The sequence below is a fragment of the Gambusia affinis genome, linkage group LG17, assembly GCF_019740435.1.
Source record: "Gambusia affinis linkage group LG17, SWU_Gaff_1.0, whole genome shotgun sequence".
In the NCBI taxonomy this organism is placed as follows: Eukaryota; Metazoa; Chordata; class Actinopteri; order Cyprinodontiformes; family Poeciliidae; genus Gambusia; species Gambusia affinis.
The window spans coordinates 12,854,931-12,869,137 of NC_057884.1; the positions used below are offsets into that span (position 1 = coordinate 12,854,931).

The following is a 14,207-nucleotide window of genomic DNA, read 5'->3' on the forward strand; positions in this document are numbered from 1 at the left end:
CAGGGTTTGGTTTGCTTTGCATCATAAAATTTTGGCATTTTATTAAGGATAGGTAGACTTTTGGATCAATGTAAGAATTTAGAGAATATTGACCTATGCAATAAAAAAATCTGCCTTGTAAGCTGTTCTATCTAAAACATGGGCTGAGTTATATACAAATACACCAATTTACTGCGTATTAGTGTCTAAATGGATACAGAATCAAATGATTAGTAACAGATGTCATCTCAACTCTTTTTGGAGAGTCCAGAAAGTTGTCGAGTCTGACAGATGCTGCCTCTCTAAGCCCGAGAGATTGATAGGAGTGCTTAATTTAATAGATTGAGTTGATGGTTGCAAAAAAAAAATCTTTTAAATCGTGGTAGCAGTTAAATATTTTTCCATCCTCTTGGTGTAAGTCATTCTATTATTATTTATTTTTTGCTGTTTGAAAAGCCAGCACAGCGTTGAGATGGCATTTTAAAAACAGTCCAAACATCAAATTAGTATCATGACTGATGAATAGTAACAAGTCAGGCAGTCCCTCCAGAAACCCTTTAAATTCAGTGTTAATTTTCTGTGACAGTCCACTGTACATCCGAAAGGCACATTAATCTCAACAACCCTTCAAACTGTGTTGAAAAGCTGTTTGTGAGGATGTGTCAGCGCTGGAGTTGAATCCTATAAAAATGATTACATATTGAGGAAATGACTGTGAATGAACCTGGAGATGTTACATTACATCAAATGCTCAAACATGCCTGTATTATCCAGCTGTAAAAATAAACTGGTGAGCAAAATAAGACTAAGGGCAGGCAAGGCGTTGTCTTTGAGCTCACTGGGACGGCTTTGCACTGCCGATGGATCCGTTGGTGGTAGCGGCAGATGGAGGGAGGGCCCTGAGGGTTACCTTCAGGCTCCAGGGCAGGGAGAAAGAAGGGACACACACAAACCGTTTGGTCGCTGATTGGACTAAAAAACACTAAGATCCAATGTTCTGGCAGTGTTTACATGCTCAAGAGGTCTCATAATGGTATTATGTTAATGCAGTAGCCAGACCTATTAGCTTATTTAAGGGGAAGCTTCACAAGAACCGGATTTTAAAGTGTAATATAATCACCATATCAGAAAAATGTTAAAATTTTTAATGAGAGAATTATAATTTTCCAAATTTCTTCAAAAAATTCTGGATGAAACGACTTGGCATACGGGGCATGAATGTCCCCATACACTTTGACCCTTTCAACTCCAAATCGGCTTTCCTGCCGTATAATTTGTGTTATTTAGACAAACTGAACCCTCATTTAAGCCCAAACAAAAGTATCTTTTCAAAACTTCTTTCTATTGCTAACTCTAATAATGATTTCCAGACATTCTCGGCCGATTATTGTACCATTTTGTGTCCATTAAACCACCTAGAGCTGAACATGAACATGAAATCATAAAGGCAACCTTCTTACTTTATTTAAGTAGAGCAATCAAAACAGCCATCTTTGCCTTCAGTTCTAACTTGTCTAAAACCTAAATGATCATTTGAAAAAAAAAAAGTGTTTCAAAATATCTACAGTATGAAATTTGTTTGCTTTTATGGTCAAATTTAAATGGTATTTATTTTATTATTGACCAAGATACATAGAAATTACTCTGCAGGAACCAAAGAACCATAGACTGCCAGCTCCTGACCTGTCAGATCTGTGGTTAGCGTTGTTTCCTAGTACCAATATTCAGTAGGGTTTAAATTCCAGCTGAGACTTCTCTGCATTGAGTATTATGTGTGCACAGCATCAATCTGTGAATTTCTTTATGCATAACCTATAGAGAAACCTCAAGCACATATCTGACCCAACAAATCAGCCTTTGCTCAAACGTCCCAAGTGGATTCTTTAATGAATATGAGTGGAGTCTCTGGGTCTTGTGAAAACATTAGTTTTGTGTCTCCCTTTCTAAACTTTCTCCTCAGATTAGTAGGCCTTTAATCTCGGAATTAGAACATCAAAATAATTGCACTTTGGACACCTGAGATTTAAACAGACAGTTATGGAGTTTCAGTGAGCTTAGTTCTTGCACAAAAAGTTAAATTCTAATTTACAAAAGACATTTTGTACTTGGTTATTTGGGCTTGTGTCATGTTATTTTCCCTATATAAGACATTTTTCCAGCAATATTTCACATCATAAAGCTTCAACTGCTTTTTGTATAAGTAAATTCATAGAAATTGCTTTGGAAATTCATTTGGTGTTGAAAACTGGTTGGTTGATGGACATAACAGTCATTCAAAGAGACTGGTGGTTGTTGCAAGACAAATAAAAAGAAGAAATCAACAAATCCAAGGAAAGTTTCCCTAGCAGTCTAAGCTTTCATCATTATTTAATACAAATGAAGAAAATGCATTATATTCGGTCTTACAGAGGCAAGTTGCAAGGGTGTGCATTGGGGAGTTTAAGCGGTGGCACAAAGGTATATATAATTCATGCAGAAAAATCATAGGAGATGGCTTTTAGAGCAATAAAGAAAAATTCAAAAGTGCTTACTTTTCTGTGGTAAAGCCTAAGTCCTTTCAGTTAGTCGTCTCCTTTGCTGTATAAGTAATACCCGGCTTTGCCCTCTCTTTTAGTGTAAAACTGCAGAGGCACATACATTGGGTCAAACTTTCAATTACTTGAAATTCTGAGAGCTAAAAGGCACTTCTGCTTTAGGGCTTGGGTAGTTAATCTTACAGCTAGTTCCAGCATTAGGGTGATAATCACCGGACATGAGAAATAAATGTCCCTAGAGGCATGCGAAAGAGATCCCTGATTATTTCTTCTTCCACACCAACAGTGGAGGGATAGTAATTTCAAACTTCAGTGGCTTTAGATCTTGTTGCTGATGCAGTTGTTGGCGGATGAAGCCATGAGAATATTTTTCCATGTTGTACAGTAGATTACTGCTCATTAATGCTGCAGAGACCCTGCTGGGCAGACCTAATGACAAATTTCAGTTTCATCTCTCCTGTACTTTTAGGGCAGGGTTATGCGCAGTGACAGATGCCCAGAATTAAAACCCATGGTGCTGAATTAACTTTTCATGCATTCCCTTCTTACATTTATGTTGTTTCATTTTGGCCACCGCTTGCTGCAGGCTCAGTTCCTCTTCTGGTGTCTTAATTGCAATTTCATCAAGTATTTAGAGCCCTGCAGCCCTCCCTATCTTTGTCACTGTCACTCCAAACTAGCCGGTGGCAGTGACTTCAAGGGTATTTAAAGCAGCTTTTGTGTATCCTAAGTTAAGTCGGGAGCAGCTTGGGGGAGGTTTGCTTTCATCGTTGCGGTACTGCTGGACTTCCTTTCTCCCCTCCAAGTCGATCCTTCTCTCACTTCTCATGTCATGGTTTTATCACTCAAAGGCTCAGGCAGCTCAGCAGAAATGAATGAGGCCTGGAACACGGCAAAGAGGAAAAAGGTTGAGACAAAAGCGGGATGCGCGCATCAGCATTGGGACTTTCACTAGAGCTGCTCTTTTATGCTTCACAGCTCTCAGTTCAGCCTGGTTAGTGTTAAGAGAAACTCTCCATTACGGATTCATTACTTCTCAGAACAAACCTAAATCTTAAATAGTGAGCTTTATTTCAGAATAAGACTAAGCAGGTGAAATATTAGACCTTTTCCACCATTAGTTGAATAATAACAATAAGGGAATCCTAAGATGCAAATATCACCTGCTGGTAAATGGGAGAGTTTATCCAAGCCATTTGATGGAAAACATAACACGATTCCCTGTTAAGACAAGCTGGATGGAAATAAAACTCCTTCAAGTGTTTAATTCAACATAGACGATGACTAAAGAGGATGTTTAAATTTTAGCCTTGCCTAAAATTTGAAGCAAAAACAAACAAAAACGAGATAACCAAAAAAAAAAAAATACTTACAGGGAAAACAAGTAGGAACTATTAGTATTCAATAGGGTAAGAGAAGCTCCATAATGCACAGGGCTCAGTAGTAGCCTTTCTCGTCAGAGCTTGAAAAACCTCCTACACACAAAACCGTGAAATTTCAGACAACATACAGCTTGTGCATATACAAGAAAACGACCAGCCTACTTTTATCACTCAGTGTGATTCAGAAAATGCCTCCTCATTTTCAGCTTTCTGGAGGAAACCTGAAGGTTTTGGTTTAAGACTGACCGATATTTGAATATGTTCTGTATTTCACCTCGCCCAACAAAGAGCTGGCAGGAGAATGAGGCCTGAATGAAAGGGCCTGAAGTGATTTTCTTCTTCTTCTGCACTCACTGCCTTTTTTCCTGCCAACCTACTAATGAGTAAAGACCACCAGTGCAAAAAAAACACATTAGGAAGCCAGCTGTAATCTCTTTTTGGGTTTCCTTAAGTGAGAACCTGCAAAAGTTTTGACCATGTCTTCTAAAGGACTTTCCAGCCTCATTTATTAAATAAGCAAGAAAATAATTTATGAGCATTTAATTTAATTCAACAAGTACTGTAATTATTATCACTAGACCAATATTTGATTCGGTGATGATTTTGTCAGAACTACTTTTTTGTCCAGCTGTGTTTTCATTATCTTTCACTATAATTTGTTATTTTGGAAAAAGGAAAAGCACAATCACAAAAATGGTAAACTCAAAGTCTACAACTTAAACGTTTAAAATTCTTTCTCAAATAAGAAATACACTTATTATTCTGTAAATTCTTTCAAGGAAATGTATGAGAGGTACATGGAAGGTTGAATCTTGGCAAAGACTGACCTAAATGCCTCTTTTACTTCCCACACAGTCGCACAAACAATGACTCAGAAATAAGAAGAGAAACAAATTACACACAGCTGCACACATTTCAAATACTAAGTGTGTGTTCGTCGTTATGAAAAGATGCAGTGCGGCATAATTTCACATTGTGTGCCTTGTTAAAGAGGTGTAGTTAATTTTTAATTCCCCCACATTCCATTGTAATGTGCAGAAATCCGAACAAGCTGCTGTAAATATGTCTTAATAGGAATGATAGCAGTCAATGGCAGCCATCTATCAGGTCGGACCATATGTTGCTTGGGGTGGGGAGGGAATGAGGGCTTATCACAAAGCCTGCCTTATCCTCTGGCATTACAGTCTCTAAGAAAGGATTTAGTCTTTAATTCTTGATTAGATAGAATTTTCTCCCCTGTGCGAGTGTGTAGTGATACACCAAGCACAGATAACCTGCCCTATTTGCAACGTGTGTGTGTTGGTGTGTTTGGTCGTGCTTTGGCACTGCTCCCACTCTGAGGCACAAACATGTACACACTTCCATACTCTCAGAGGCTGAACCTGTGGTGTCCCATCCCATTTAGCCCCTGGGCTTTTAACACATTGTGATCGGGCTATTATTAGAAGTGATGGATTGTCAATCAGGATTAAGGCCTGATTGATTTGTATGTCCCAGCTGGAAAAGGATCACACTTTATTGTTTGTTTTCATCTCTATGATGACAATCCCATGTGTGTTTTCTTTTTTTCTGTCATGAGATGTGAGAGAGAGGAGAGATTCTAACAATATTCTGTCCCTCCCAGGATTTGAGGACACCGCTCATGAAGACATTTATTTATTTAGTTTCTTCACTCAAACCATCTTCTTCCTCCTCCTCTTCTCTTTGCCTGACTGGCTGTTTGAGCTGAGCTGACTGGCTGGCTGGCTGGCTGGTTGGCTCCCCCTCTCACTGGAGTCTCACAATCAGATCTCTCATTCAGAGTGCAAGCTTCACCGAGGCAGAGTAAGAGGCAGACTCGGTGCTTCTCAGGGTTCAGGCAAGTGGGATCTCTGCAAGATTTTTTCTCTGCATCTGGTTTATTGGGAAATTAGATGTGAGCAGAGAAAAATCTCTGACTCTTTCAGCACGGACAACTGACCCTCGCTCCTGTGCTGCATCCATGACTTTGCACACCTGGTTAGTGTATGGACTTGGATTTATTTTGGTTTGGCTGCTCTGTTTGGCACAAGGTGAGTGGGATGTATCTTGTTGTGGACTCTGCATATGGTTGTGTGTGTGAGAAGGGGGGAGAGGGGGGTGCATGCGTGCGTGTGCCAAAGGGCATAATTATATCACAGACAGACATCATCATTTGCTGCAGCTTTTTTTTTTTTTTTGTAAACATAATATCACTTGTGTTATTAAGCGGTAGTGTATATGTCAACTTTGAAGAGCTGTAAGATATAAAGAAAAAAAACAAAAACAAGATGAAACCACAAAAAAAACATGCAGAATATATTGCTGTATGAATGGTTACGTTTAAAGCTCATTGCAATAGAATTAGTTTCTTCCACCTGTAAATGACCAACGCTCAAATTGTCTGCCAGCAATAAGTAATGGATCTACGTATCCATACAAGAGGCAAAGTAAATTTCCCTACAGAGCAGTAGCAATTGACCTAAGGACGTTTCAGTTTACAATGGTATTCAGCAAAGGAAATATTTAGAATTGTTCCATACTGAAATATTGGGTTGCCTTATTTGGAACCGTTTCTCATTTGTGTCACATAACAGATCCAGTCCTAACTCAAAGGAAGCTCCATGGATCATTTGTACTGGCTGTTTAATGTTTGACTTATTGATCTGGCAGCATCAATGATGGCAGACAGTGATGCAAGCAGCTTCATTAACACGTTGCATGTTTGATTTCAATCAATCTCATTTCCAAAGAATTTGTTTTCTGTAAACCTGCTTCCAGATTTACTTTAACCAAGTACGACATAATTAATTAATACAATTAATTTCTTAGTTATTTGAAAGTAAATGGGAATTCCTAAATGTTATTGATAAGTTCTCATTCTTAAGATGAGATTTACTTTTTGGTTTTCTTTTTTAAATCTTGATACTCCATGTCTATGTAAAGCCTTCCTTTATTGTGGTGACAACCAATACACAGAACAAACATGGTTTTCGTGATTGCTTGGTTGTTGATGGCGTATTTTTAACATGAGCCACTTTGTTGGACTCCAATGTGCCACTTCACCTTCTTTACTGCCAAAGCATGTTCACAATTAATTCATTTCCATTTAGAATTAATAAAGTAGTTTTGAATTTGAATTTTAAAAAATCTTTTCAAACCCATGTGACTGTGTAGTCAGCCAGAACAATGCTGCCTTCCAGTTGTGGCTTAAACTGGGAAATTCAAACTTCCCAGATGGAAGAATAAACTGGAACACCTCCCGAAGTCAAAAGTTTCACTGGGAAACTGGAAGTAGTTTCCCAGTTACGTCTTGTAAGGCTAAATTTGCATTTCAATATGGCCGCTCCTGCATCAGCAGTAGACAGATATGGTAGAAACAATTATTTTATAAGACACACATGTGAGAGTGCATTTAAAATCAATGTTACACATAGCATCTGCAACTTTAATCTGAACAAATTAAAAGTGTTTGTTGGAAAGTAAAGCTATCTGTAAGTGCTATTGCAAACAATGTCTATAGGAGCAGCCATGTTGAAATTCCAACTTCTTAACTAGAACAGTGCTACCTTGGGTCTGACATCAAACCCTGCTCCTAGTTCCCACTTCCCAGGTAATTGGAACACATCAACATCTAATGAGGAGATATTGAAATGACAAAGCAAACAAGAAGAACTAACCAGGGACAAAGGGGAACAATTGAGGGAGAGTGGAGGCAGAGGACAGTCAGGACAAAGGGAAGCAGCTGAGAAGGGCAGCAAACTGACTGAGGGAAGGTGAATAAATAAACACAGATTGGGCTGATCATGGACTCAATTGTTATAAAAGCAAATCAAAAATATGAGGAAAAAATCTAAGAGGGATTGAGGCAACCTGATTCACCATACATCTCGCCTGAGCTGCAAGGACAGGGTTCAAAAGCCTTTCCTTTTCTTTTTAACAGTCCTCTTGATTTTCTTTTTTAATGTACAAAGCATGCACCCAGGAAAAAGTGGGCTCATTTTTAAGATAATATGCATGCCCATGATGCTAATAATGAGTAAAACCAAATTTAGGTCACAACAGACTCAGAGTTAATCAACATTTTTAATGCATACTGCAAGAAGGCTCATTGTGAGCTCATAATAAACTGCGCTGTACCAAGGGAGCTGACTGTCTTTTTAATGTAGCCTCATTATGTTGACAAAATGCTCATAGCAGGCAGCCTTTCAATGTTTCATGAATGCTGTGTATTAAAGCACAGAGAATATACTGTTCAGTCAGATTGTCTGGAAGAAATAACTTACAATTTCAACATTTTTTACTGAATATGTTCTTTATGTTAAAGTAATATGATTTATTATATCTTTTGCTATCACTAGCAGGGGAAATGTGACACATTCCCCTACAGGCTGGCATGTGCTCTGTGTCCCTGCAAGGCTTTACATTGATTCCAGCAGATTTCTAACGTGATTTTTATAAGAGCATTTGCCTGGGATTAGTTCGCTCCTGAAAGCTCCATCAGAGCTTTTGGTGGGCTATTTAGCAGAGCAGAGGCGGCAAGAGGCTGTAGCCTGACGCTCTGCACTCTCACTGAGTCCAACGGCCTGCACAGATAAAGGGGGAGGATTGGTTTCAGCCAAAGCTGATCTTCCATCTTAAATGGGTAGGCTTTTGGAGGGCAACCACAGGTGTGTGAGCGGGCTGAACTCTCAGCCAATCCCTTTAAGCCCCGATGGATTTGTTATGGTTAGGCTTAGCTTCACTTTCTTAAGGGAGTTAAACATTTGGGAAGTGAAACAATTGCACAGCAAAAATCAGAAGCTAAAATTCTCTTTGGAAAAGAATGTTTTGAAATATGTTAATCAAATTTTATTTGTATAGCACATTTCAGGAGCAAGGCATTTCAAAGTGCTTTACATCAAATCAAACACAAAAACACAATGCAACATAGAATCAACAATCAAAACACAACATTAAGTCAGGTTCCGTCATTAAATTTGTAATTGATTACGTTTCAAATACAACTCTAAACAAGTGGGTTTTTAGTTTAGATTTAAAGGAAGTCAGTGTTTCAGCTGTTTTACAGTTTTCTGGAAGTTTGTTCCAGATTTGTGGTGCATTAATGCTGAATGCTGCTTCTCTTCGTTTGGTTCTGGTTCTGAGGATGCAGAGCAGACCAGAACCAGAAGACCTGAGAGGTCTGGAATGTTGATACAACAGCAGATCTTTAATGTATTGTGGTGCTAAACCGTTCAGTGATTTATAAACTAACAACAGTATTTTAAAGTCTATTCTTTGAGCTACATATATATATATGTGTGTGTGTGTGTGTGTATATATATATATATATATATATATATATATATGCATCTGCTCCCTGTGACCTGTTCACATCAGTACTATTTCCTTTTGTAGATGTACAATGTACAGTGCTATTTTTGCAATTTATCATGCCTCTTTAAAGGCTTTTTTTTTTTTTTTTTTTTAAGAAAATTCAACTTTCTCAACCTAAGGTTTAAAATCATTTTATTGACGTGTCAGCATGCACACATGGTCTAGATGTATTTTGATTAACACTCACAAAAACCACATAGGAAATTGGCCAGAGGCCTTATCTGGTGCAATTGATCTCTCATCACATGAGTTTAATCACTTGATCATGAACCCTGACAAATAAATAAACAAACAGAAAAAAAATACAACTACTCTTTGGCCTTTATCAATGTAAGAAATTTTAGCTTCAAAGATTTCAAACATTTGTCTAAATGGCTTGCTGTTTTGTCTTACTGCTACTACTACATATTGTGTTTAAAATGAACACTTTAACAAACCTTTTACAAACAAATTTATCAACATTGAATATATTTGTGGTAATCCTACTTTCCTATATACTCATACACAATGTGTGTGAGTGAGTATTTATACTCATGTGCCCTGACTCAAGACAAGGTTTTCATGTAGAGACTAACATTTTTGCCCATTCTTTGCAGGATAGCTCAAACTCAAATTGTATGCAAAACATCTGTGAATGTCAAGTTTAAAATCTTTCCAGAGATTCTTACTTGGATTTAGGTCTGAACTTTTACAAGGAAATTTCAACACATATCATACATTTAATTTGTGACGCGTTCTTGCTTTTCTTCCACTTAATTAAGGTCTATTTTGTGTTGATCTTACACACAAAATCCAAATCAAACACATATAGCTTTGTGATTTTAATAGGAGAGAGAGTGTAAAGAATACTTTTGTAAGGTATTTGATGAGATCTAATCTGCTAAGTTACTGCTCCATTTATTAAAATTATGTTATTCAGACATCAAACATCTGCTATTTTGGTTATGCTGGGTGGCAGAATGATTCTTGTCAGACAAAGCTTTTTTCAAGTTTTAATTTTTTGTTTAAATATAACAAAGTTCTCAGTGAGACATAAGTGTGCTGCTAAAACATTCACCTTTTAGTTCTCATCTTCACTAATCATCACAGGCTGTAATTCTTTCCTCCAATGAAGACTCCAATTCATTACATTCAATTTGGACTGAACAAATTAATTTGTCTTTGTTCATCTTTGCAGTCCAGGGTCTGCAGTGTTATGGCTGCAACATTATCCATGGTCAGAGGTATGTGGACTTGGGCTGCTCTAACCCAGAGGTCATCACTTGCACCCACTCACACAATGGCTTCAAACACCGTTTCTGCATCAAGACAGAAAGCAGTGAGTGAAGTTTTATTTACTCTCCTCATCTTTTACCTCAGTGAGCAAATGTTATTATTCACTCTTTTTTTTTTTACTTCTTTGTTTTAATTCACTTTGATGTACCACTGGATATAATACATAATCATTTTTAAATCATACAATCATGTAAATTTTTCCTGTCTGGCAGATTTGAATATTCTATTTTCCTGCACAGGGGATAGTTATGTAACTTTGATGTGCTCTGCTGAGTAAATTCTAAGTCATTCAATGTTTGATGTTAAGTCAAATGAAGGATGCGGACATTCAAGGCAAGGACGATGATGGAGCAGATCCACGGAAGCGTGGGCAGCCCAGCTGTTTCTCTCCTTGACATCTCAAGAAATCTGCTCATGTTGAAAGGGCTGATGTGGCGCAGTTTTCCAGTTGCTAAGAGAATCAGCGTGCACAGGCAAAAACTGCATGTGGTGCGCTGTATGACAAGCTCTTACTCAAAATTGTGTACCAATGTCTTGGCAGTAATCTGTGGCCAGTCAGTCCATTTAATCTTCATGTGACCCTGTCAAATCCAAATCAAACAGATGCTGGGAAACTTCCATGAAAAGAGTCCTACATTTCTGGTCTCTTTTGTTTGAAGAGCCAAGACGTTTCTCCCTAATCCATAACATCTTCAGTCTCCTTCTCTTCTGCAAAATGAGTTTGACTCTGTCTCAAAGCCCAGCACACATTAAAATAATGAAATGTTGGGTAAATTGGGCACAGTGATGGCACAAGATTAAGTGCCAACCATGTATGCCTTACAGGTTTGAGTCCTGGACCTTTGCCACATGTCTTCCTTCTCTCATACCCCACTTTTCTGTAAAACAACTGCTAAATAAGAACCACTAGAGCCAACAAAACCCTTGAAAAAATGTTGGGAGAATTCTTATGTGATTGATAAAAAGAAAAATATTACTATGCTAACATGAGGCGTACTATCAACCTCCAAAACAAGTATGCTTAGTTCAAAGTATGAGAAGATAATCATTTTCATATTGATGGACAATACATATAAAGGAGGAATTTGTTTCAAAAAATGGGGCAATCCTTATTCTGAAGAATACTGTGTATTTCTCAAAAAGAAATGAGTTTGATCAAATAAATTAACTACATGTACTTATGCATAATATTTATTTCTAATCATGCTGATTAAAAAAAACATTATGCATGATTATGTGTAGAAATTATGCAAAACATAACAGAAAATTAGAAAAAATGCAAATGAAAAGAGGAAAAATTATATGCGGAGTGGAATGGTTAAATATTCCTGTATCTGTATGGTCTACCCTTGTAAGAAAAAAAAAAGTTAAATTGGAGAAGACTTAAGTGCTATGTTTAGACACAGGGCAGTCATATATTACGCTGTACAAAATGACTGTTTTTATTGCACAAAATAAGCTTGTCAAAGTGCTGTCTTTTACTCTCCTCTGTATTCTTAAGATGTGTGTTTTCCTCATTATCCACTTGCAGCATTTGGTGCTTAGTTATCCTTTTTTTCCTGCTGAGACAAACACCAGCTCATCTCTCTTATCTGACTGACTGGCTGACTGACTGACTCTCCTCCCCCCCCCACCACCCTATTCTGTCCCTGCAGCGGCTCTGGGTATCGCCCTGACCAGTGGCTGTGCGACATCCAGACACTGTCAGCAACAAGAGCTGCCGGGGGTGCGAATTCACTGCTGCGACTCCGACCTGTGCAACAGCACCCCGCTGTGGCATCCGAGCACACTCCACTATGTCTGTGCACTGGGTGTCCTGCTACTGAGGATATGGTGGTGATGAGAAACTAGAATCGGGACAAGCATCACTGGATTGCGCATCTCACAGGCTCAGTGAGCGTGTTATTCAGTGTGGTGTTGCTTGAAAGCAGCTCTTAGAGATAGGTTCTGTCACGTTGTTGGCTTGGACTATGAATCACAGAGAGAATAACCCATAAACATGTTTGAGGAAAATAATTATTTAACATCTTCCACCCATCAGAGATCTTCTTGTGCACTTTCACCTATTTAAATGTAGCGTCAAGTATGTCATTTTCTAGAACATTTATGTTAGAGTTTTACTGTCTGTTCAGTAAAAAGAAGATTTAGCCCATTTGTGTTCAAAACTGGTATTCTGCATGTTTTAGTTCTCTTCCTGGTCCAGCACATCTGAATCAAATGATGAGGATTAGGAGGCATGTGCAGAACTTTGAAATGCCGAGGAGGTAATTGGACCATTTGAATCAGCTATGCTGGAGCAGAGACATATCTAAAACTGTTAGGACCTTGGCCCTTGAGGACTGGTGCTGGACACACATTATTAACCCATAAAACATTTAAATAACCCATAAATAATTAATTAAAAAAACATCACCTGAAAATAAACAATGAAAAACATAAATGACCCATAAAAAATTACCCATGGCAATGCTGATTTCAGCTTTACAAAGTCTTACTTCTACTTGAAGGCCTATCTTTTTTCTGTTTTAAGGAGTTTGCTATATTTTTTTCAAGATCAAATATATGTTTGGTCTGGTCTTTTAATGTTACGGGCTATTTACTTTACACATTAAAATATATATTTTTTTCAGTTTATGTTACAGCACTGCAGGCCAGCTGGTGGGAAGCAAACTATATGTAAGTCTTCTGTGAAATGTATGTTAGTGAAAGCATGTAATATTGTGAATTACATCAATAAATGTTTCATATTTTTCAAAAGAAAGGTGATTTGACGCTGCCTTTATTTTTTATGGTAAGATAAGCAATTACATCAAATACAGATAAGTCAAATGCGTGAGTCTGAGGCCATGCTTATTAACTTGAAAACAACAGGGGACTCTGAGATTAGGAGATCAATATGTACCTCAAACACAGGGGTTCAAGGATCTTGATGTCTTTGTTTAGGAATGATGGTAAGATGGAGCGAATGGAGCGAGATAGATGGGGTTCTCCTACAGTAATGGTGGCAATGCTCCAAACCAATCCATAAAAGTTAGGGTCTAAATTTAACTTTTAACTCTCTACAGTCCCTTAAATATGTTAATGAGACATGGATCTTGACCAAAAGAATGAGATTTAGAGACAGATGGGGAAAATGAGATGAGCTCAGCCTCAGAGATGAGGTTAGATGCTCAATTATCCAAATGGAGTTCAGAATAGAGATGTAAAAGTTACCGGAAGGTTCTTGACCTCAAAGTCTTAGGAGTAACAGAAAGGCTTGGTATGAAACAGTACAATACAATACAATGTGGCACAATAATGCCTTAGTGCCAGAACATATCTGAAATTTGTCTTACCTGGAACATCTTTTGTGGAGTGTTCCTGGCATATATATCAAAAATGGTTCATAGAAATTAGAATACAATAAGCTCACAAATGCACAAACAAAGGTTGACCTGTTGAGTCCAATCAGAAGCATGCCAGAGGAGAAATTGGTGATCCTTTGGGCAACGATCTTGGGTCTTGCCTATTTCCAGCAGTCATCATGTGAGATGTGGGATACAATTTGAATAGGTCGCCTGTCCATCACAGGAAACATAGATCTTCAATTTTTCCAGATCTCAATCCAGTCAAGCATCTGGTGGAGGTCCTTCACAAAAAGTCCAGTCCATGAAGGCCTCAACTT

The 14,207-nt window shown here is 38.0% G+C and overlaps 1 protein-coding gene across 1 annotated transcript; it reads left to right on the forward strand.

Moving 5' to 3' along the window:
• The first annotated feature begins 5,693 nt into the window (after positions 1–5,693).
• On the forward strand, positions 5,694–13,304 carry LOC122819486. The gene is made up of 3 exons (XM_044096246.1): positions 5,694–5,946; positions 10,446–10,586; positions 12,199–13,304. The coding sequence occupies exons 1-3, from the start codon at positions 5,877–5,879 to the stop codon at positions 12,381–12,383; spliced, it is 396 nt and encodes a 131-aa protein (XP_043952181.1). The 5' UTR covers positions 5,694–5,876; the 3' UTR covers positions 12,384–13,304.
• Positions 13,305–14,207: the final 903 nt, after the last annotated feature.

Coding starts and splice junctions, on each gene's coding strand:
- LOC122819486 (XM_044096246.1), top strand. CDS start 5,877: ATGACTTTGCACACCTGGTTAGTGTATGGACTTGGATTTATTTTGGTT. Junction 5,947..10,445: donor GCTGCTCTGTTTGGCACAAG/GTGAGTGGGATG, acceptor TCATCTTTGCAG/TCCAGGGTCTGCAGTGTTAT. Junction 10,587..12,198: donor CTGCATCAAGACAGAAAGCA/GTGAGTGAAGTT, acceptor CTGTCCCTGCAG/CGGCTCTGGGTATCGCCCTG.